The sequence below is a fragment of the Sus scrofa genome, chromosome 2 (genome assembly GCF_054392235.1).
Source record: "Sus scrofa isolate SSC_HxYL_T2T_F1_AM1 chromosome 2, Sscrofa_HxYL_maternal_Yorkshire_Landrace_v2.0, whole genome shotgun sequence".
NCBI lineage: Eukaryota > Metazoa > Chordata > Mammalia > Artiodactyla > Suidae > Sus > Sus scrofa.
Window position 1 is genome coordinate 137,387,606 of NC_139384.1, and position 24,640 is coordinate 137,412,245.

General features: G+C 37.0%; 1 protein-coding gene and 1 long non-coding RNA gene across 7 annotated transcripts in view; both read right to left on the reverse strand.

Annotated features, from left to right (window-relative positions):
* The window catches only part of CEP120 (centrosomal protein 120), an 89,686-nt gene that overhangs the window by 25,085 nt on the left and 39,961 nt on the right, over positions 1 to 24,640 (reverse strand). For all 6 annotated transcript variants that reach the window (XM_005661594.4, XM_003123877.5, XM_013995057.3 and 3 more), the window contains 6 exons: positions 24,210 to 24,306; positions 23,955 to 24,107; positions 22,784 to 22,873; positions 7,688 to 7,780; positions 6,514 to 6,675; positions 2,308 to 2,430 (listed from right to left, as the gene is read on the reverse strand). In XM_005661594.4, the coding sequence (XP_005661651.1) occupies positions 2,308 to 2,430; positions 6,514 to 6,675; positions 7,688 to 7,780; positions 22,784 to 22,873; positions 23,955 to 24,107; positions 24,210 to 24,306 (718 nt within the window). The remainder of the gene's footprint in view (positions 1 to 2,307; positions 2,431 to 6,513; positions 6,676 to 7,687; positions 7,781 to 22,783; positions 22,874 to 23,954; positions 24,108 to 24,209; positions 24,307 to 24,640) is intronic.
* Positions 10,996 to 15,616, reverse strand: LOC146405715 (uncharacterized). Its single transcript, XR_014838673.1, has 2 exons — positions 13,590 to 15,616; positions 10,996 to 13,286 (listed from the first exon to the last, which is right to left on the reverse strand). It is a non-coding gene; the product is annotated as an uncharacterized LOC146405715 (long non-coding RNA).

A 24,640-nucleotide genomic window follows, 5' to 3' on the forward strand; every position in this document is an offset into this window, starting at 1 on the left:
CTGACTTTTTAAAATCAAATGAAATAAGAAATTCTCGACATGGCTGAAAATTACCGTTACTTCCAGCATTCTTTCATCAGGCCTGTATTTACTATAGCTGACATTTGTTCAGTGTAGGAAAACTCGTGCTACATACTGTCGAAAATCTGCACCTAACTTCACATTTGGCCCTCCATATACTTGGTTCTATATTTAAAGATTCAACCTACCATGAATCATGTGGTACTCTAGTTGTATTTACTGAAAAAAATCTGCATAAAAGTGAACCCTCATAGCTCAAACTCACATTGTCAACCATGATACAACCATACATACAACAGTCAACTATACTAGTATAATGGCCAAACTCTAGGTTCTAGTCAAGCAGTTACCCAAATATGCAAGGGACTTTTTCATCTCTACATTCCTGTTCAACATCTCTTTTAGGAATAACCTCATCCATGTATTCACCTAGTCAAAGTTTCACTTATTCTTTAGGTTCCATGTGCAATCTCATTTCTTCGTAATACTTAAGGTATTGATTTCAGTAAAAGTAATTGTTTTCCGTTTGCACTCATGGAATTTAGCAAGAGAAAGTTAGATAATCATAGCAAAAGGTAAAACAATAGCAGATTTCATCTAAGTCCCTTGTCTCTTTTTGTAACTTGTTATTTACTTTACAATATCCTGAACATTTTTGAATCATTCCTAATGGTATTTAACATGGTATCATAAATAGTATATATATAAAACAGGTTTCTGGATAATGAAAACCCAAGTGTATCAATCAGCATCCTGCCAGGAAACTAAAAATCAGAAGTGATTTAATACAGGAAACTGGTTATACAGATAATGGAAGAACAGAAATGCCAAAGAGGATACAGTGAGGCAACCTAGTGATCATAAGCAGCAAGAAGCCCCCACCTCTCCTGGGGAGGAGGGACTACAAATGGGTACCAGAAAGTACCCATTAATATAAGGAACCCCAAAACTGGGGATGTCCAGTAGGCTAGAACCATAGTAGGGACTGCCTACGAAAGCTGGAGAGAAGGATGATCTGGTGGGAGATGGATCCATAAAAAGATGTAACTACTTCCAGAGAAAATAAGGGAAGTAATGAGGTCAAAAGATAGAAGAAAGAACTACCCTGGTATCTTCCCAATGCCTCTCTACCAGTCTTCTGCTGGTGTCCCCTAGTGGCTGAATCCACAGAAGACAAAAGGCAAAGAAACCTTCCATACAGAGTTGAGTGGGAACATACAGGCAATGGCTAACACGCCAATTAAACCCTTAAACTTCTAAGGGTTATTTTCCTGTTTCTTAACTGCTTTTTTTTGCCTGTGTATGCTCTATCTTTTTAATAAATGCCTAAAAATTATCAAACTATAAAATGCAAGAGTTCATACTATCAAATTTAGATTGTCTATTGCCCATTATAGATTTTTTTAAAGCCTAAAAGTCAAACATCCTTTTTGTTTGTGGGAAATCCCAATATAAATGGGAATCAAGACCTGGCTACCAACCACAGAAATCAAAATAGGATGGCTATCCCTTCTTTCAAACTGAGAGTGGAGTGAAGGCCTTAGATTTAAATGCATACTCCTATCAGGGACACTCACTCTAGAGGGTAGTAACATTCAGAGGCCACTGCAAAACTGAATTCATGACACTAGAATCAGGGAATACATAAGCCAGCAACACGGCAGTCATGGCAACAACCGGAGCATCCAGAGTAGACTGTTGGCTGACAGGATGAGCCCATGACTTGCTTTCCTCAGTTCCTGCCAGTATTTTGAAACTAGTTCTTTAGCTTTCCTGACAGTTTTGTGAATTCCTTTATAAACACCTGAATCTTACTCAGGTTCCCAGCCAAGGACTCCAGCAGAGGCTATAACTGACAAATACAAGAAATTCAAGTACTTACAGTATCACATGCCTCAAATTCTCTGATATGTTTTTTTTATGTTTTAGGGCCATACCTGTGGCATATGGAAGTTCCCAGGCTAGGGGTCACATCACAGCTGCAAGTGCTGGCCTATACCACAGCCACAGCAATGGAGGATCTGAACCATGTCTATGACCTACACCATAGCTCAAAGCAACATCAGATCCTTAACCCACTGTGCAAGGGCAGCGATTGAACCTATGTCCTCATGGATACTCATCAGATTCGTTACCACGGAGCCACAACAGGAACTCCTGCTGTGTTCTTATTTGATATCAGAGTACTACAGTTAAATGTTATTACATTGTACATGCAAGTATCACTGATTTTATAAAGTGATCATCATTAGGGCTAATTAAGTTGCCATAAATTGACATGGGTACCTTTTCCAAAGTGAGAAGATTTATTTCAGATTGGAGTCGAATTTCTGGTTTGTTGCTTTGCTGATCCTTGAACTGATGAAACTCCTTTTCCAAAATCTTATACTTATTTTCAGCATCATTAAGCTGTAGAAAAAAAAATTACAGCCATATTAAAAGAGTAGTATGCAAAGTTTAATATTACCCAATTCAACAGTGTCATTTTTTCTTATTCTAAGGCATGTTCATATTTAGAAAATTTAGAAAATACATAAAATACAATGAATAAGATATCTAGTAATCTTAAAAATTTAGTAAATCAGCTGATTAGCAATAAACAAAAACTTTTTAGGAGTATGAAACATCTTATGAGTATTTGATATTTTAAATTTCAGATGGCCAAAGAAAATCATTTTATAAAAATACTGAAAATAACTCCTTAAAATAGCACATGTAAGATTGAGGATTATAGATATATCTGATTTTTTTTTTTTTTTTTTTTTGGCTGCATCCCTGGCATATGGAAGTTCCTGGGCCAGGGAGTGAATCTGAGCCATAGCTGTGACCTGTGCCACAGCAGTGGCAATGCCAGATTCTTAACACACTGCAACACAGCAGGAACTCCTAGATATACCTGATTATCAATGAAAATAAGTGTAATTTCAACCAGTATTTATTACAATAATTTGACTCTATAAATTTCATAATTCTAATGCTATTATAAGGTAATTTAAAGATTATTTGCCATAATCCCTTCATATTTACAACTAAAAAAAAAAAAATGAGGATCAAAGAGCTAAATTACTAAGGCAGTGCCAAAGAGCCAGTGAGCTGCCCAGTAGCAGATACAGGAAAAGAAATCAGATCTTTTTGTCCCCTAGAATAATGCTCCAATGAAAGCAAGCAAACTTTCTTAAATTAAAAGAAAAAAAAGGGGGAGAGGCTGCTTTGATTTAAATACTATAATTTCTCTTAGTACAGTTTCAAAACTATAAAAAAAAAGGGGGGGGAGCGAGAGAATATATCTGGGATTTTTTTAATCAAATATAAATAAGCACTGTTAAAGATGTTTTCCAAAAACATACCTCAATATGACTATTCATCATTAGATAAACCAATTATCTGTTTAAGACTAAGACTTAACTAAATGTGAAATACTGAGAAAATTGGTGGCAAAAAAAGGAATTTAAATCACCAATAATTCTAATTAGGATTTATCCAGCATCTTTATTAGGTCATGAGTATTCCATACACAGACCAAAAAACTGAAGTTTACCTGCAAACTTTTATTTTTAAAGTTGAAAAGAAAACTGTCTAAAGAATCTCTCTCACATTTTTGTTTGAAACAAAAGCTAATAAACAACAATTATTTTTATTTAATTATTTTTTTTACCATTTAGGGACATTATCAATCTACTACTACATATTATTAATCAAGCTACTAGGCATACTGGACTCTTTTCCTTTGCTAAGTGGTCCATAAACTACACTCATTTTTTTTCAGTTCTGATAACTGCTTTTACATATTTGAATATAGGTACTTTATCTTCATCACCTTGCACTGACAGAGTATCTATCTGCTCCTTCTACCTGTAGAGTTAGAACTGTATGTATAGTACATGTAACCTGGCTCAGAATAAGGGCCTAAAAGGTTTTCTTATATATAAAATGGGAAATATTAACAGTCTTTTTTTTTTTTTCTTTTTAGGACCATACTTGTGGCATATCGAAGTTCTCAGGCTAGGGGTCACACTGGAGTTGTACCTGCTGGCCTTCACCAAAGCCACAGCAATGCCAGATCCGAGCCACGTCTTCGACCCACACCACAGTTCACAGCAACGCAGGATCCTTAACCCACTGATTGAGGCCAGGGATCGAACCCACATCCTCATGGTTGCTAGTCAGGTTTGTTACCACTGAACCACAACTCCTATTTACAGTCACTGACTTAACAATTTGAGTATCCCAGAAACTTAGGCTGCCCACGCTGTTTTTTCCCCAGGTCCTAGCTTATATTTTAGGAGTGCCCCGGGGAATTTTTCCAAAATACCACTTCTTACCATGCAGGTTCTTCCCACAAACATGTAAGCTAATTATACCAGTCTGGGACAGGAAAGAGATATGGGTTTTTTCCAAGAGTTCCCTGGTGATTCTAATACATGTTAGAAGCCTTTGTTCTAGATGGCTGAATATTCCTGATCAGTAGCAGAAGAGAGGCATTACAGCTGAATCTCATCACGACTGCCCACTTTTACAATTTTTTCTTTCTTTCTTCCTTTTTTTGGGGGGTTAGGGCTGCACTTGCAGCATATGAAGTTCCCAGGCTAGGCGTTGAATTGGAGCTGTAGCAGCCATCTACAGCAACAGAGGATCTGAGCTGCATCTGTGAACTACACCACAATTCACAGCAATGCTGGATTCCTTAACCCACCGAGTGAGGCCAGGAGTTGAACCCACATACTCATGGATAATAGTTGGGTTCGTTACTACTGAGCCACAACGGAAACTCCCTATTTTTCATACTTGAAATGAGACTTCCATAATAACAATCAAATTTACATTTACAACCACTTAAATAATAGGATCTTAACTGACCTCAATTGTTCTGGATACTATTTTTCATGCCAGAATTTACTAAAGACTTCAGATGCATTTGTCATACATATCTAATCTACACTGAAATTTTTCAAGAAAGATAAGCTTCATTTTTAACAGCTTGAGCCTTCTTCTTTGCAGCAAAAATTTATTAAGCCCCTATCATGTGCTGAAGACTGGCTGGGATCGAGGCATACAGATAGAAACCAAAACAGTTTTATGGAGCTAACAATCTGACATCAATCAAATTATCACACTAATGAAAATAAAAACAAACCACTGTAACATATCATAAAGAAATAGAACAGGAAAATAATATCCCAAGAAAACATGGAACAAAAACTTGACCTTGACTTGGACAGCAGGGGTCAGGGAAGATTTCTTTGGGAAAGTGATGCCTCGCTGGAAACTGAAGGGTTAGTACAGCTTCCTAGGCCCAGAAAAAGCAGCACACACCAAGATCCTACGGGTAAAGCATGCATGGTATGCCTGAGGACCTCAAGAGCAATGTGGCTAGAGAGGATACCGCAGAGCTGAAAGAATGGGAGATGAGGTGGGAGAGAGGGAGGCTGAATCCAAACTCTGCAGAGGCTTGGAGGGCAAGGTAATAATTCTGATCTTTATCCAAAGAGCATTAAGATGATCCTGAATTGTTTTAGAGGAGGCTGTTTTAATTCCCAAATTTCAAAAATATCACTCAGGCTGCAATAGGAAGAACAGGTTACAGGGGTCCATTATTGCAGTAAAGAATACTCAGAACAAGGTCAAGTAAGGATAGGAGGATCATGCTGGATTTTAAATGCCTTTAAGACACCCAGACAGACATGTCCAAAAGGCAAAGAAATAAAAGGTCTATAGTGCAAAGGAAAGGTTTAGGGTACAAATGTGCAAGTCTCAGAGGTATAGACTGTCTCTGAAGCCATGGGCATGGGTGAGATTGTTGAGCAGAAAGTTCAGTCCTGAGCTTCGAGGAAGTCTAATAGCTCGCTGAAAGAAAATAAGCCTGGAGTTCCTGACTTATTTGGTAATCAGTGGCTCAGTGGTAATACACCTGACCAGTATCCATGAGGATGTGGGTTCGATCCCTGACCTCGCTTAGTCGGTTAAGGATCCGGCGTTGCCACAAGCTATGGTGTAGGATGGCAGTTGCAGCTCCGATTCGACCCCTAGCCTGGGAACTTCCATATGAGGGTGTGGCTTCAAAAAAAAAAAAGAAAAGAAAAGAAAAGAAGCCTGCAAAGGGCCTGAAAGATGTCGGAAAACTATAGAAAAACAAGAAGAGTGGTGTTAGAGAAGTTGAGAGAAGAGAATATATAAAAACAAGGACAAAGAAAATGGGAAGGCACATAGACAATTCTCTCATGCAATTTGGTTCTTAGCTGAACTTGGTCTAGTGATATACGAAGACTCTGTCAAAGAGATTTATCAGAAAAAGATTTTAAGTAGAGAGTTAAAACATAGTACAATCTCATGCAAATAGTTATAAAGGAAGTCAAATTATTCCAATATAGTCTTTAGCTTTGACTCAGGAAAGAAGATGCAACTCATATTTGAGTCTCAGTGCACTAAATATGATTAATAGTCCAAATTACTGAGAATTTTTAGAATTCTTCAGTGAACCATTTCTAATCCAACCTGCTGCTGAAGTCGGTGTTTATCCTCTTCCAGTTGCCTGATCTTTAACCTTTCTAGCTCTACTTGGTGAACACAATCCTCTTTGGCCCTACGGATGGAATCTTGGAGTTCCTGCAGGTTCCGTTCACGTTCTGATTTCAGCTCCTTCCTTTCTCTTTGAAGCTTAAAAAGATATGTTTTTAAGAAGTTGAATTATACTATTGTTCAACATTTCATTATCCTTATACATGGTCAAATGTCCAGAATATGTTACAAATTGATTTTCATATGATTTTCAGTTATTAGTCAGTATTTAAATTATAAGATTTCATTTAATTTCATTAATTTATAAATTATTGTTTAATTCTAAAATACAAAGTATAACCAAAAATCTACATATAATACATAAATTCAATTGAAAAGGCCCTAATTGCTTTAAATTCCTATCTGAATAAAACCCATTTTATTATATAAGTAAATGTCTCCAAGTTTCTTCTTTTCTACCTAATCGCCTAGAAGATAACACAGCATTAGTATTAGGAACAAAAACACATTATATTTAAGTTTAAATACCTAAATCAACTTAGAAATCCCAGAAAATGTGTAAAGATAAGGTTAAGCTGATATGCTGAGAAAATTTTAAGAAACACATTTGGGTAAGGAAGTAGCAATATATATTTCATGTGGAAGAAATTCTAATAATTTGAAGTGACCTTATAGTAATTTCAGAAAGTATTTAGGGTAAAATTTAATAAGAGCTAACAAAAGTGCTAACCAGGCACAGTATTAACATAAGTTTATTCTTTCTTGGGATCTAATCTTTAATGGGCAAGAAAGAGAGATATTCCCTTTTTACTGAAAACAAAATCAGGATTTGAGGCCCCGAGCCTATGCTACATTTTCTTTTCTCCAAGTAGCACAACTATCCATTCCGTCCACACAACTGCAAAGGTAACCAAAAATCTCCGCTACTGCAGACGTCAGCCAAAGCTGGTAACTGTCATTCGTTTCATTTCACACAGTTTTCCACCTATTCCTTATATACCAACGTATCAAATATTCTTTACTTGGTTCAATAGCAGTTTTCTCCATAATTTCCATGAAATATGTTTTATACAAGTATAAAAGAAAGCAAATAAAAGGTATGAATTCAATATATGGATTCTGTGAAAGAAAGATATGATAAATACAGTACCTCTGATTCTGCAATGGTAAGCTGCTGCTCTCGCTTCTCTAAGTCAATTAGGGTTTTTTGAAGTTTTCCTTCTAGTATAGTATATTCAGCCACCTAAAATATAATGAAAGTTACCTTAACTTTTCCTCGAATTCAAAACACAAGCAATTTCAAAAATGCATATATTATTATTTTACTGAAACAGAGGATATGAGAAGAGGTAAATCATGAATTACATCCAAGTCAAGGCAGAAATTCTTTCTACTATATTCTAAGGAAGGAAGCCAAACTAATTTCTGCTTAGATTATCTCTAGCAATACTCAGTCTCCTGAGGAAGTCTTTCTCCCGCTGGGTGATTGGTTAGACTGCTACTAAAATCTTGTGTTTATGAAAAACTAGCTTCTTAAAAAATCTGCCTTGTTCACTACTCCAGTATTCCTTTGAAGCCCTCTTAGTCATTTATGCTCTTTCACTGGAACTAACCCTGGTGATAGGCCAGCTAGTCAGTTTCAAGTCAGTTCTCCTTTTGTTCAGATATGGCCCTTTACCACAGTTCAAATAACTCAGTGCTTCAATACTTCTGAAGCTAGAGCTCCTGCTTGGGCCCCTAGTCTAGTACCCAAATTTCTATAGGCCTAAAGTTCTGCTCTGTCTTAAAGAATGTGAGTCCCATCAAGGATGAGATCAATGTGCTTGGCCTACTCAGGAAATATAGGACTCTTGTGGTTCTCTAGCTTTCAGTTCAGACTGATCATACTTACCAAGATTTTCTGAACCACATTTCTGGTCTTTCTCACCATTTAGTCTCCAGGTCCCAAGCCTCAACATGATTTTCTCCATACTACTGCCACTAAAGCCCTGATTTGATGCTCCTTGAAAGTCTAACATTTAATCCTGTTTCTACCCACTTGGGAAATAGGAAAAAAAAAAAAGTATCTTCACATATTTGAGTCTAGTAGTGGCCATCATATATTCTCCTAGTCTTTTTTTTTCAAGATAAACACAAGCTTCAACTATTAGTCACATGTTATGGTTTCCACATCCTCTAGTATCTTGGATTGAATTTGGAGTCTATATTCTACACTAAGTTCTTTTAAAAATATGGTACCCAGATGTGATGTCACTAGTCAGAGACCAAAGAATGCACACTGTCAAAGACTAGGTCAACACATGTCTACTAACTTTGTCTAAAACTGCATTTTCTGTCTGAGGATCTTAGTCACACTGTTTGTTATGTCAAAGAAAATCCTCAATATTTTTGTTTTTAGATCTAGAATAACTATACCCATTGTCCAAGTCAGCGTTTCACTCTCACGACAGAACTGGACATTTGTCCTTGTTAAACTTTATTTTGATGATTTAGGCCCAACATGATTATTTATTAATTCTTTTAACCAACCAAGATTATTTATTAATGCTGTTAACTCTACCACCAACTTTTGGTTCACCCTTTAAATCCTTAACCAAAATTACTAACATCAATGTGTCAAATTCTGAGTGCCACATGTAAAGACAAAGACAGGAAAACAGGATGATGCGGGAATATTCAAACCACATGTTCTTCCTCAGGCAACCCAAATATCTGCGTTCCCAGAGGTCTGTCTCACGATGTCTTCTCCTCTCAAAAGACATGACCTCCTTGGGTAAGTTTATCTACGTAACAACACATATATGAAGAATTCCCAAATTTATGCTTCAAAGTCAAACCTCCATCCAGAGTTTCAGACCTATATATCCCAAACCTGCTGAACATGCCAATATTCCCCCAAAATCTCAAACTCAAACTATATAAAATCTGAAACAAATATTTATTGAATACCAGAGGATACCGGGAAAAACTAGGTCAGGTGGAACCTATATTCCAAGGAAAAACAAACTATAAACAAAGAAATGGATATGTAATACAACAGTAGATAAATGCTATGAAGAAAATAAACCAGAATGAGGAGCTAGTGCCTGGGGGAAGAGGAAGAGGACACTATTTTGGATACAGTGGTCAGAGAAGGCCTCATGCAGATTACCAAGCAGACCAGAAAATATCTCTCAAAGAACAGCACTCTATAGATCCTGAGGGAGGTGGCTTATCATGTCTGAGGAAAAACAAAGAGGCCAGGGTGGTTAGAACAGATTGTGTGAACAGGAGGCTGACCAAAGATGAGGTCAGAGAGGAAGCTAGGGGACAGATCACATAAAGCCTTGCAGCTCCTGGTAAGAACTTTGAGTTTTATTCTAAATGTGATGAGGAGTATGATGAGTTTTAAGCAAAGGAGTATATAATCTTCCACTCCTAGCTAAGATGGATATACATTATAGGGGTAAAGAATACCAAATTAAGAGTTCCCTGGTGTCCTAGTGGTTAAGGATAGGGTGTTGTCACTGCTGTGACTCAGGCTCAATCCCTGGCCCAGGAATTTCTGCATGCCTTGGGTATGGCAAAAAAAAAAAAAAAAAAAAAAAAAAAAAGTAAATGTGGTAGTCTAGGAAAGAAATCCTGATTGTTTAGAAAAGTAGCAATGGAGGTGGTTGGAAATTCTTCATTGCCAGGATACAGTCTGAAAGTGGAGTCAAGAGGATTTACTAATAAACTAGATGTAGAATGAAAGAGAATCAAGGATGACTTGGCTTACAGTCTGAACAACTAAGTAAAAGGTATATCCATTTACTAAAAGAATCAACAGGAAAAAAATTTACATAGGATGGAGATACAGAGTGTTTTTAGACAGGTTAAATTTGAGATGCATATTAAAGACAGCCATTTAGCAATATAGTGTAGGCAGCCAAATAGCCAAATGTAGAGTCAGGGAAGAGGCTGAGGATGGAAATAAACAAACATTATATATTTGTATATATATAACGTGCATAGTGTATATAACATATATAATGGTATGAAAGTGGCAGAGATCACCCCAGGAGTGAGTATTAAAAGGGAAAGGAGATTCAAGGACTGCACCTTGGAGCAAGCCAATAAAGCCCATAGAAGTTGAGATAAAGAGAAGGATCTACCATGAAAATTAGGAAGGCGAGACCAGTGAGGTCAGTAGACTAGTAGGATGAGTAGAGAAATTCAAGTAGAGGAAGTGTTTTAGAAAGGTAGAGATCAAATTGGGTGAGGATGAGAGAGGGTTGTTTAAGAAAACCAGTGTGAAATTTTTTGGGAGAGTGAGAGAATAAATTGATTAGGGAATGCAATAGGACTGCAGGGTACTACTGAGGATGCCTTAAGGTTTGAGATCTGAACCATCCTTAATTTCAATGCTTTAACATCCATTCCTCCTTTTTTTCTCCATCATCTCATCACTGCTGTTTTTAGCTTTCATTTTCTTCTATATTTATTTTCCTGGACTTCCCGACTTGAGTTCCACATTCCACTATGCCATCCACTATACTTCCATCAGAATGATTGTTCCAAAATGAAAACGTGATCTCCACATCCCCTTAAATAAAAATCTTTATGAACAAAAATTCTCAGATTTCTATCTTTACCAAACAGGGTTTATCAGCTGAGCCACAGAACACATAAAGCAATTTAGATGATTTTTTTTTCTACATTCTCCTAGAATGGTACACAACTCTACCATCATAGATGCACAGGAGAAAAGTTAATCCATTACCAACAAGGGCTACCTTTGGGCATTAAGGCTAAATTCTCTCAGAAAACTCTGGCTGAGAAAGTCTACAGGAGCAAGTCTCTACCCCTCAAATGGAATACAAGAGCATTTACATTCCAAAGGCCTCTCCCACCTTATTTCTTGAGGTACACCCTTTCCTCCCTTCTTCCCACACCAAGCTACATACAAATTTCTTAATGTAAAGCCTATTTCAAAATTCTCTATTTAAAATGTCTTCGAGTCCCATTGGCAGTATCTACTAATTTTCGTCAAAGTGGAAGCATGATCTTATCTGTGAAACACTTCCTCATGCTCCCTTATGCAGAACTGATGTCATCCTTCTCTGTGGGTATGTGATAGCTATCTCTGGCTATCTTATGAGAAGTCATAAGGAAGACAAAACAAACATTATCTCAGCCATTCAGAGGGCAGAAGAGGACTGGAATGTTGTAAATGTAATTATAACTTAGTTTAAGAAAAATTCATTAGTTAACAATCACTGGATTTAGCATGATCATCTGTTCAACAAGATGATTGGAAAGGTTAAATGGTAAAAGGAGAAAAAAATTACCAATACCCTGGGTTCTGGAAATAAAGATTTGGTAGGTTGCAAATATCTCAGTTTACCCCAGAAACTACATTATCTTCTTCAAGGTTAACTAAGGCTTCATTTATTTGGGATAGTTTCTGTATAAGTGAAAAAGTTTATAACAACTGAAAAAGATGAATTACTGAACTATTTTATGAAACAGAAAAAAACCTTCCACAAAAATAATCCATTATTTTTCAGGTAACAGAATAATTCTTCTTATATGGTCTCAAAAGATCTCTCTCTCTCAAACACACACACACACACACACACACACACACACACACACACACACACACACACGAAAGATTTAAAAACCAAATAAAAACCCAATTTTCCACAGTGACTTATCTTTAGGTACAGCTCAAATGCATAAAATACTCATTTACTATTACAAATACAACACTAAAATATTTGTGTTGTTACGTAGTTCACCATCTCATCTTGAATTGATGGGGTACTAGCTCGTTATCTTTTTGGAAGTAAGAATAGCTTTCCTAATAAGTAAACAAACGCTCATTTACTATTAGATCATTACATTGTGCAGAATAACAGAAATAAAAATAAATTAATTGTAAATGTTCCACTAACATTTCAAAGACTCCTTCAGGTAAACTTTCAAAGTACTGAAGAAGTTACATACTGTTTTTTAAAACTTCAGCTAATAAAAAAGGTTCATATATCATGGGCATAGAAATATCAGTATAAGATTCTCAAAACACTCAGCTTCAAAAGACTCCATCTTATTAAGGAAAAACGGCTTTCCTTTTTTCTCTCCAGCGACTCAATTTTACAGTGTCTTATAAAAATTTTAAAACCTGATCACATTTTAGCACATCCTACTTCACAATATTCTTTCAAGATAGGACACATTAAAATAAATGAGTTGTTACTCTTGAAATGTACTTAGGTTAAAAGAAAATGGAAAACTACAATCTACCTTTTCAACATGACCAACTTAGATAAACAGGTCAGCCACTTATAGACAGGCATCATATTTCTAATTTCAATACTTCTGATTGGAGTAATTATTAACTAGTGAAGAGCTCATCAATTTGAGCTGAAATGGTGGCAGAAGTTGAATACTTGGAAACCAACTAAAATTCAACTGAAAAGATCATTATTACCAAGATAACTATCAAGAATTACTCATTTTTTCCCTTTTGCAATAGAAAGTTCAACTATGTCACAAGTTGGGTTTATCACAATTCTGATAAATTTTGGTTTTTCAAAATTTAACACGATTTGAATTTTACAAAACATCAACACTGGAGAACTTAACTGCATTTTAAAAAATGGCTAAAAGATTAACTTGTCTTAAAAATGAAAAATTCAAAAAATTTAAATATTTTTCAGCTTACTCAGACTCAGATTCATGATACTACAGTTGAAAACTATAAAGACTACTTAATATAAAAGTCACTTTCAGGCGTTCCCGTCGTGGCGCAGTGGTTAACGAATCCGACTAGGAACCATGAGGTTGCGGGTTCGGTCCCTGCCCTTGCTCAGTGGGTTAATGATCCGGCGTTGCCGTGAGCTGTGGTGTAGGTTGCAGACACGGCTTGGATCCCGCGTTGCTGTGGCTCTGGCATAGGCTGGCGGTTACAGCTCCGATTCAACCCCTAGCCTGGGAACCTCCATATGCCGTGGGAGCGGCCCAGAGAAATAGCAAAAAGACCAAAAACAAACAAACAAAAAATAAATAAATAAATAAATAAAAGTCACTTTCAAATAAAACTAGTGTAATGTTTAAATATGTGTAAGGGCTTTTAGTTATTTGGTTATTTGAACATTTCTTAAAACAGAAACTTTGATGTAGTCTTTTCTTTTTCTTCCCTTAGGTTTTTGTTTCTGGTTTTTTGTTGGTTTTTTTTTTTTTTTTAAGCCCACTGGTCTTTCAAATTTTCAATGATTGAAAATTAAGTTAAACCAAGTCAAGGTCTGGAGACTTTCTGCTTCTACCCATAAAGACCAACTACTCCCTTCTATAATTACAACCACAAACTGTGTAACACCAATGAAACAACTGTTTTTGCACATTGGGCAGTAGGCTGCACAGGTCTATGATCCCTGGGAGATAGGAGACAAAGCAAGTTCTATGATAACTTTAGCTCACTGCCTGAAGGCAATTTCCAGACTATCAGAGAAGGAAAACCCAAACACAGCCTATCAATCTTCCTTAGTTGAGAAAAAGACCAGACTGGAGAAGTTGTGGCAACTAAAACACATTAGGAGAGGAGGGAGATGCATAGAGAGTGACCACCAGAGACATGCAAAGTAATCCCCTCAAACCTGAGGCTGAATACAGACCTGAGGTGAAACATCATGAGGCTGGGAAAATTACTATTGGAAATCAATAGGCTCAGTAAGTCCCAGGGCTCAAACAGTTTTGAGAGTATTTTACTTTCCTACCACCAAATGGAAAGATCTTGTCATACACTAGGCATCAGGTAGCATCCTCAAGATGACACTGCTGGAGTTCCCGTTGTGGCACAGTGGTTAACGAATCCGACTGGGAACCATGAGGTTGCGGGTTCGGTCCCTGCCCTTGCTCAGTGGGTTAACGATCCGGTGTTGCCGTGAGCTGTGGTGTAGGTTGCAGACGCGGCTCGGATCCCGCGTTGCTGTGGCTCTGGCATAGGCTGGTGGCTATGGCTCCGATTAGACCCCTAGCCTGAGAACCTCCATATGCTGCAGGTTCGGCCCAAGAAATAGCAACAACAACAACAACAACAAAAAAGACAAAAAAATTAAAAAAGAAAAAGAAAAAAAGAAAAAAACACTATTTAAAAAAAAAAAAAAAAAAAAAAGATGACACTGCTATATACCCTAATGCTAAAAATGCTCTGGAATCATCCTAACACAACTTCAAAGGACCAAACACATCCCAAAGAATTTAAGTGAGTACCAGAACAAAATCCAACACCCTTTAAAGGAATACAACAAAATCCAGCAACCAATAGTGTAACTTTAATTTCAGGCATCCATTAAAAAACTACCAGGTGTATGAAGAAGTATAACAATATAATCTATCACCAAGAGAAAAAAAAATCAATAGAAACAGACCTCAAAATGATACAGACGGTAGAATTAACAGATAATCTATTATAAATATATTCCAGATACTCAAGAATGTAAAGAAAAACATGAACATAATGAAAAGTTGAATATGTTAAATGCAACTTTTAGATATGAAAAATAGAGCATATGAAATGAAAAATTATGCTAAAAGGGATTAATGGCAAATTAGACCCTTCAAAAGAAAAGATCAGTGAACATTAAGTCAAAGCAATAGAAAAATATCCAAAATGCAACACTGAAAAGAAAAAAAGACTTAAAAATAATCAAATTATCTATGGGACAATATCAAGCAGGCTAACATATAGGTAAACTGGAAACTAAGAATGAAAGAGACACAGGAAAAATATTTGAGAAATAAAAATCCCAATTGTTCCAAACTTGATGAAAATTATTTTTTTAAAAACAAACACACCTATAATCAAAGAAGTTCAAAGAATCCAAACAGGATGAACAAGTGTACATATGTACACACAACACCACAAAGCCCACATAATCATACTGCTAAAAACACTGATAAAAAAAATCTGAAAAGCAGTCAGAGGAACAAAGAGACCCATTACACATAGAAGACCAAAGTTAACAATGACAGCAAATATTCTATCAGGACAATACAAAAGAAAAGCTATCTACCCAGAAACCTATACCCAGTTAAAAAAAAAAAAAAAAAAAAAGTTTTAATGGAGGCAAAATAAAGACTTTCTCCAATAAAACTTGACAGCATTTATTGCCAGCAGACTCATACTACAAGAAATGTTAATTATATGGCTAATATAAAAGACATTATTGCCTCAAAGTTTAACTTCTTTAAAAAGTAACTGATTAAAGAAAAAATAATCTATTGCAGGGTTTGCAATATACGCAGAAACAAAATACATGATGAGAACACATAGAATACAAGTGAGGAAATGGATATATGCTGTTGTAAAGTTCTCATACTATATATGAAGTGTCATATCATTTGAGGGTATATTGTGCTAAGTTAAAGATGCATATTGTATGCCCTAGAGCAACCACTAACCAAAAATAAAACAAAAGAGGGGACGGGATTAAGATGGCAGAATAGAAGGACTGGAGCTCAACTTCTCTCCTAAAAACAACAAAATTCACAACTAAAGACTGAGCACTCTTCACCAAAATGGACCGGAAACCTTAAAAAAGATACCCTACCTCAGATGAAAAAGAGGAGGCCACATCAAGAGGTAGGAGGGGCGATTTTGCGATATAAACAACCCCATACCCCCTGGGTGGGAAGCTCCACAGACTGAAAACTGGTTCATAGAGACTCACCTATAGGAGTGAGAGTTCTGAGCCACACATCAAACTCTCACGTGTGGGGATCTGGCCCAGGGAGAAAGAGCCCCGGAGCATCTGGCATTGAAGGCCAGTGGGCTTGTGCACAAGAGCTCCACGGGACTGGGGGAAACGGATACCCCATTCTTAAAAGGCACACACAGACGTTCACGTGCACTGAGTCCCAGGGCAAAGCAATGTCTCCAGGGGAATCTGGGTCAAACCTGTCCACAGTTCTTGGAGGACATCCTGGGAAAACAGGGGTGAACGTGGCTTGTTGTGAGGGAAGGACATTGAAAGCAAAGTTCTCGGGAATATTCAGCAGTTGCCTTTCTCTGGAGGTGGCCACGTTGGGAAAATCTGGCCCCATCCATCAGCCAGTGGCTGAGAAGCCCCAGAGCAAACAACAACCCAGGTGGGATCACAGCCCCACCCCTCAGTAAACATGCGACCTAAAGACCCCTCAGGCACACAGCTGCCTCTAATCCCATCCAGAGACTAAGCCCCAACCACCAGAGGGATTAGAATCGGCTCCTCCTACCAGGGGGCAGGCATCAGAACCTCCCATCAGGAAGCCTACACCAAGCCCCCATACTGACTTCAGCCACAGGGGGGTAGACATCAGAAGTAAGAGAGTTACAACTCTATTATCTATAAGAAGGTCACCACACCAAAAACCTATAAAAATGAAAAGACAGAGGACTATAACTCAGATGAAGGAGAAAGGAAAAACCCCAGAAAAACAGCTAAGCCATGAGGAGATTCTCAGCCTCCAGGAAAAAGACTTTAGACTGTTGATGCTGAAGATGATGCAAGACATTGGAAATAAACTGGAGGCAAAGACGGATAACTTACAGGAAACACTGACCAAAGAGATACAAGATATAAAACTTAAACAAGAAGATATGCAAAATACAATAACTGAAGTAAAAAATTCACTAGAAGCAGCTAACAGCAGAATACAGGAGGCAGAAGAACAAATAAGCAAGGTGGAGGACAGATTAGTGGAAATTACGGATGCAGAACAGAAAAGAGAAAAAAGATTGAAAACAAATGAAGAGAGTCTCAGGGAACTCTGGGACAACGTGAAATGCACCAACATCCGTATTACAGGGGTGCCAGAAGGACAAGAGAGAGAGAAGGAGACAGAAAAAATATTCCAAGAGATAACAGCCAAAAACTTCCCTAACATGGGGAAGGAATCACTCACTCAAATCCAGGAAGCACAACGAGTACCATACAAAATAAACCCAAGGAGGAACACCCCAAGACACATACTAATCAAACTGACCAAAATTAAAGACGAAGAGAAAATCTTGAAAGCAGCTAGGGAAAAGAAACAAATAACATACAAGGGAACCCTGATAAGGCTATCGGCAGATTTTTCAGCAGAACCTCTGCAGGCCAGAAGGGAGTGGCATGATATACTCAAGGTGATGAAAGGAAAAAACCTCCAACCAAGATTACTCTACCCAGCAAGGCTCTCATTCAGATTTGAAGGAGAAATCAAAACCTTCACAGATAAGCAAAAGCTGAGAGAATTCAGCAACACAAAACCAGCCTTACAACAAATACTAAAGGAACTTCTATAGGCAGAAAAGAACAAGAGAAGAAGGAAAGGAAAAAAAGCAGCAAAAACAAATCCAAAGCAATTAATAAAATGGCAGTAAGAACATACATATCAATAATTACCTTAAATGTGAATGGACTAAACGCCCCAGCCAAAAGACGTAGACTGGCTGAATGGATACAAAAACAAGACCCATATATACGCTGTCTTCAAGAGACCCACTTCACTTCTAGGGACACATACAAATTGAAAGTGAGAAGATGGAAGAAAATATTTCATGCAAACGGGGATCAAAAGAAAGCTGGAGTAGCAATACTCATATCAGACAAAATAGACTTTAAAATGAAGAATATTTTAAGGGACAAAGAAGGACATTACATAATGATCAAAGGATCAATCCAAGAAGATGATATAATAATTTTAAATATCTACACACCCAACACAGGTTCACCACAATATATAAGGCAACTGCTAACAACCTTAAAAGGAGAAATCAACAATAACACAATCATAGTGGGAGATTTTAACACCCCACTTACAGCAATGGACAGATCAACCAGACAGAAAATCAATAAGGAAACACAGGCCCTGAATGAAGCATTAAACCAGATGGACTTAATAGATATTTATAGGACATTTCATCCAAAAGCAACAGAATACACATTCCTCTCAAGTGCACATGGAACATTATCTAAGACTGATCACACCCTGGGCTACAAAGCCAACCTCAGTAATTTTAAGAAAATTGAAATCATATCAAGCATCTTTTCCAACCACAACGCTATACGACTGGAAATCAACAACAAGAAAAAAACTGCAAAAAACACAAACACGTGGAGACTCAACAACATGCTACTAAACAACCAATGGATCACTGAAGAAATCAAAGAGGAAATTAAAAAATACCTAGCAGCAAATTACAACGAAGATCCGACACTCCAAAACCTATGGGATGCAGCAAAAGCCCTTCTAAGAGTTAAGTTTATAGCAATACAAGCCCACCTCAGGAAACAAGAAAAAGCCCAAATAAACAAGTTAACATTACATCTAAAGCAGCTCGAGAGAGAAGAACAGACAAGACCTAGTTAGTAGAAGGAAAGAAATCATAAAGATCAGAGCAGAAATCAATGAAATGGAAACAAAGAAAACCATAGAAAAGATCAATGAAACAAAAAGCTGGTACTTTGAAAAGATCAACAAAATTGATAAACCCCTAGCCAGACTTATCAAGCAAAAAAGAGAGAGGACTCAAATCAATAAAATTAGAAATGAAAAAGGAGAAGTAACAACGGACGTCACAGAAATACAAAGGATCCTAAGAGACTACTATATGCAACTATATGCCAATAAAACGGAAAACCTAGAAGAAATGGACAAATTCGTAGAAAAGTACAATCTTCCAAGACTAAACCAAGATGAAATAGAAAAGATGAATAGACCCATCACAAGAACTGAAATTGAAACTGGGATTAAAAAACCTCCAACAAACAAAAGTCCAGGACCAGATGGCTTCACAGGCGAATTCTATCAAACATTTAGAGAAGAGCTAACACCTATACTTCTGAAACTATTTCAAAAAATTGCAGAGGAAGGGATACTCCCAAACTCATTCTATGAGGCCACCATCACCCTGGTACCAAAACCAGACAAAGATACCATAAAAAAAGAAAACTATAGGCCAATTTCACTGATGAACATCAATGCAAAAATCCTCAACAAAATATTAGCAAACCACATCCAACAATACATTAAAAGGACTGTACATCATGAACAAGTGGGATTTATCCCAGAGATGCAAGGGTTCTTCAATATCCGCAAATCCATCAGTGTGATACACCACATTAACAAACTGAAGAATAAAAACCATATGATCCTCTCAATAGACACAGAAAAAGCTTTTGACAAAATCCAACACCCATTTCTGATAAAAACCCTTCAGAAAGGGGGCATAACGGGAACCTACCTCAACATGATAAAGGCCATATATGACAAACCCACTGCGAACATCATTCTCAATGGTGAAAAGCTGAAAGAATTCCCTCTGAGATCAGCAAGAAGACAAGGATGTCTGCTCTCACCACTACTCTTCAACATAGTCCTGGAAGTCCTAGCCACAGCAATCAGAGAAGTAAAAGAAATAAAAGGAATCCAAATTGGAAAGGAAGGAGTAAAACTATCACTCTTAGCAGATGACATGACACTATACCTAGAGAATCCTAAAGACTTTACCAGAAAACTGTTAGAGCTCATCCACGAATTTGGCAAAGTCGCAGGATACAATATCAATATACAGAAATCGACAGCATTTCTATATTCTAACAATGAAAAAGCAGAAAAGGAAATTAGGGAAACAATCCCGCTCACCATCGCATCCGAAAGAATAAAATACCTAGGAGTAAACCTACCTAAAGAAACAAAAGACCTATACTCTGAAAACTACAAGCCACTGATGAAAGAAATCAAAGATGACACAAACAGATGGAAAGATATGCCATGCTCGTGGATTGGAAGAGTTAATATTATCAAAATGACTATACTACCTAAGGCAATCTACAGATTCAATGCAATCCTTATCAAATTACCAAGGACATTTTTCAAAGAACGCAAACAAAATATTTTAAAGTTTGTTTGGAAGCACAAAAGACCCAGAATAGCCAAAGACATCCTGAAAAAGAAAAACGGAGCTGGAGGAATCAGGCTCCCAGACTTGAGACTATACTACAAAGCAACAGTCATCAAAACTGCATGGTACTGGCACAAAGACAGAACTATACATCAGTGGAACAGGGTAGAAAGCCCAGAATTAAACCCATGCACCTACAGCCAACTAATCTATGACAAAGGAAGCAAGGATATACAATGGAGAAAGGACAGCTTGTTCAATAAGTGGTGCTGGGAAAACTGGACAGGCACATGGAAAAGAATGAAATTAGAACACTCCCTAACACCATACACAAAAATAAACTCCAAATGTATTAAAGACCTAGATATAAGACCAGACACTATCAAACTCCTAGAGGAAAACATAGGCCAAACACTCTCTGACATAAACGACAGCATCTTCTCAGATCCAACTCTCAGAGTATTGACAATAAAAAGAAAAATAAACAAATGGGACCTACTCAAACTTCAAAGTTTCTGCACAGCAAAGGAAACCCTAAACAAAGTGAAAAGACAACCCACAGAATGGGAGAAAATCTTTGCAAGTGAATCGACTGATAAGGGATTCATCTCCAAAATTTATAAACAACTTCTGCAAGTCCATACCAAAAAAAACAAACAAGCCTATCAAAAAATGGGCAGAAGATCTAAACAGACAATTCAGATGGCCAAGAAACACATGAAAAGATATTCAACGTCACTCATTATTAGAGAGATGCAAATCAAAACCACTCTGAGGTACCACCTTACACCAGCCAGAATGGCCATCATCCAAAAGTCTACAAACAATAAGTGCTGGAGAGGGTGTGGAGAAAAAGGAACACTAGTACACTGTTGGTGGGAATGTAAATTGGTGCAACCACTGAGGAAAGCAGTATGGAGATTCCTCAGAAAACTAAACATAGAACTACCATTTGATCCAGCAATTCTACTCCTGGGCATCTATCCAGAGAAAACCACAACTCGCAAACACACATGTACTCCAGTGTTCACTGCAGCACTATTTATGATAGCCAAGACATGGAAACAACCTAAATGTCCATCGACAGAGGAGTGGATCCAGAAGATGTACATAAACACAATGGAATGTTACTCAGCCATTAAAAAGAACGAAATACCAGCATTTTTAGCAACATGGATGGACCTAGAAACTATCATGCTAAGTGAAGTAAGCCATAGAGTGAGACACCAACATCAAATGCTTTCACTGACATGTGGAATCTGAAAAAAGGACAGACTGAACTTCTTTGCAGAATAGATGCTGACTCACAATCACTGAAAAACTTATGGTCTCCGGAGGAGACTGTTTGGGGGGTGGGGGGATGTGCCTGGGCTGTGGGATGGAAATCCTGTGAAATCAGATTGTTATGATCATTATACAACTACAGATGTGATAAATTCATTTGAGTAATAAAAAAAAAAATGGAAAAAAAAAAAAAACAACACATGCTTCATCCAAAAAAAAACCAAAAAAACAAAAACAACAGAGATACTGCTAATAGGGCAACTGTAGAAATAAAATACAATCATAAAAAAATTTTTCAATGACTGAAAGAGTAGGAAAACGGAGAAAAAAAGAAACAAAGACTGTTCATGACAAATTGAAAACTGAAAGCAAGATAGTAGATTTAAACACAAGTGTGTCAATAATTACATTAGATGTAAATGGCCTAAAGACAGAGACCTGAAATAACTTCAAAGAATTTTCTAGTCCACACCATGGCCTGTCTCTTGGTCTGGTATAAGATACCACCTTCCCATTGCTTATCCTGTCCCACTTATAAATATTTCATTGACCACTATTTAAAGACTTAAATTTGGAAAATTTGAGACAAGCCTAATTTTTTTATTTTTTAGATTTTTTACTTAGTACTTGAATGGTAATAAATATTTAATTTTTGTTTTCTGGAGTAAGATCAGACGATCTCATGTTATCATTTTTAAAGATGTAATTTAATTTACGACTTAATCCTTAAAAGTTTTTGGTGGTTTTATGTACTTATAAATTATAATGTAATATTTATATATACTTAAATATTCTATTTTTCTACTTAGAAGATTTTTCTCGAGTATTCAGTTTTTCTATTTATTCACTTTTTGAACAGCTAACACATCTGCAGGGTTTAAAAACCAAAGAGTACAAAACACCTTACAGTAAAAACCCCTTCCCTCCTAAGCCCTGACCCATCCATCCACTTTATCAAGCCAATATAGAAACATTATTAATTATTCCTTCCAGAGATTTTCATTAATGCATATAGCAGATATTATCATTAATATTCTTCCTTTTCTCCTTCTATTTTCTAGAAGCTATTACCTTTTTCTTTACTAGTGATTCTCTCTCTCGGTCCCTTTTCTTCCATTCCTCTGCAAGAGCTTGCATGTGAGCCAGTTCTTTCTGCTTTAGCTACAAAAGTAAGAAAAATTAAGTTAAAAAAGAAACCCTAAATATTTAAAATAAACAAGTCAGTTGTTTTCAGTTAGATAATTAATAATGATAACAGATATATTTCTTTCAGGCATGCTATTTTATTTAAAACAAAACAGAGATGCCTGAAGCAAGTAATACCCATATGAGTATAATTCAGGACAGTATAAAGCTAATTAATGTTAAACTACTTTCCACCTCTCTTATTTAACAACTGATGATCCCAGTTTCCAGAAGGGTAACCTAAATGAGGGGTCTGAAATGCAAAGAAAACAAGTTCTTTTTTTTTTTTTTTTGGTCTTTTTGCTATTTCTTGGGCTGCTCCTGCGGCATATGGAGGTTCCCAGGCTAGGGGTCTAATTGGACCTGTAGCCTCCGGCCTACGCCAGAGCCACAGCAACGCGGGATCCAAGCCAAGCTGCGTCTGCAACCTACACCACAGCTCACGGCAATGCCGGATGGTTAACCCACTGAGCAAGGGCAGGGACCGAACCGGCAACCTCATGGTTCCTAGTCGGATTTGTTAACCACTGCACCATGACGGGAACTCCGAAAACAAGTTCTTAACCTCTGAATTCTAAGATTCATGCAGAAAGTTTAGAGGAATCCCTCTGAGTGGCTTTTGCTGTCACATTTGAGTAATTTTTATTCTCAATTTCCCCTCCCGTCTTTTTTTTTTTTTTTTTTTTTTTTTTAGGGCCACATCTGCAGCATATGCAAGGGGCCAAATCAGAGCTGAAACTGCAAGCCTATGCCGCAGCCATAGCAACACTGCATCTGAGCCACTCCTGAGACCTACATCACAGCTTGTGGCAATGCTGGATCCTTAACCCACTGAGCAAGGCCAGGGTTCAAACCTACATCCTCCTGGACAATGTGTTGGGTTCTTAACCCACTAAGCCACAACTGGAATTCAATTTATTTTTTAAGAGTAGAGCATTCTTGAATTTCAAAGATTAGATAGGCTCCCCATGAAACAGAGAGCGAAAAGTCTACTGTGGAGAAGGATAATTATACTAAATAGATAAAAATAGTTTTAAACTAATATTTAAAAAGTAACCTGATTTTCAAAAATGTCTTCTTGCATCTCCTTCCACATTTCCAGCTCAAGTGCTGCTTTGTATTCTAAGGTTTCACGAGGCTCTGTCTGGATTTCTGAAGGACAAGGTGCTGGAGGGAGAGAAGATGGCTTTTGATGTACAGCAGATAATCCCTAAGATACAAATGAAAAAAGCATATTGAAACAAACATACTCATACACATAAACACATTAGGTCCACTTTAAAGAATAATTTCATAACATTCAATGAAATACCTGAGATGAATCAGAGACAAAAATCTCACGCATTTTTACTAGTCCATAATCTTCTAGAGTCACTGTGTAAGAAAGATCTATTATCCTGTTATTTGACCTAAAAATGAAATCAGAAATATCTTAAAACTGATGGAAACACTCTTGTATTATTTTCCCTTTTATTTCCCCAATTCTAGATCATTGAGTTGGTAACATTTCTTGCACCTGACATTTGCTGCTCAAAGTGTAACAGCTTCTATAGATTTCAAGATCTTCTACATACTTGATTTTATTTCATCACAAACACCATATTAAAAGTACACACCTATATATGTATTACAAAATGACCTGTAACAGGTATAGATTATTTTTAAAAACTGAAAAGTATAAAAGAGAGATTTTAAATCTCACTGCCCACAAGTAATTACTTCTAAAATTTAATTTCCTTCCTC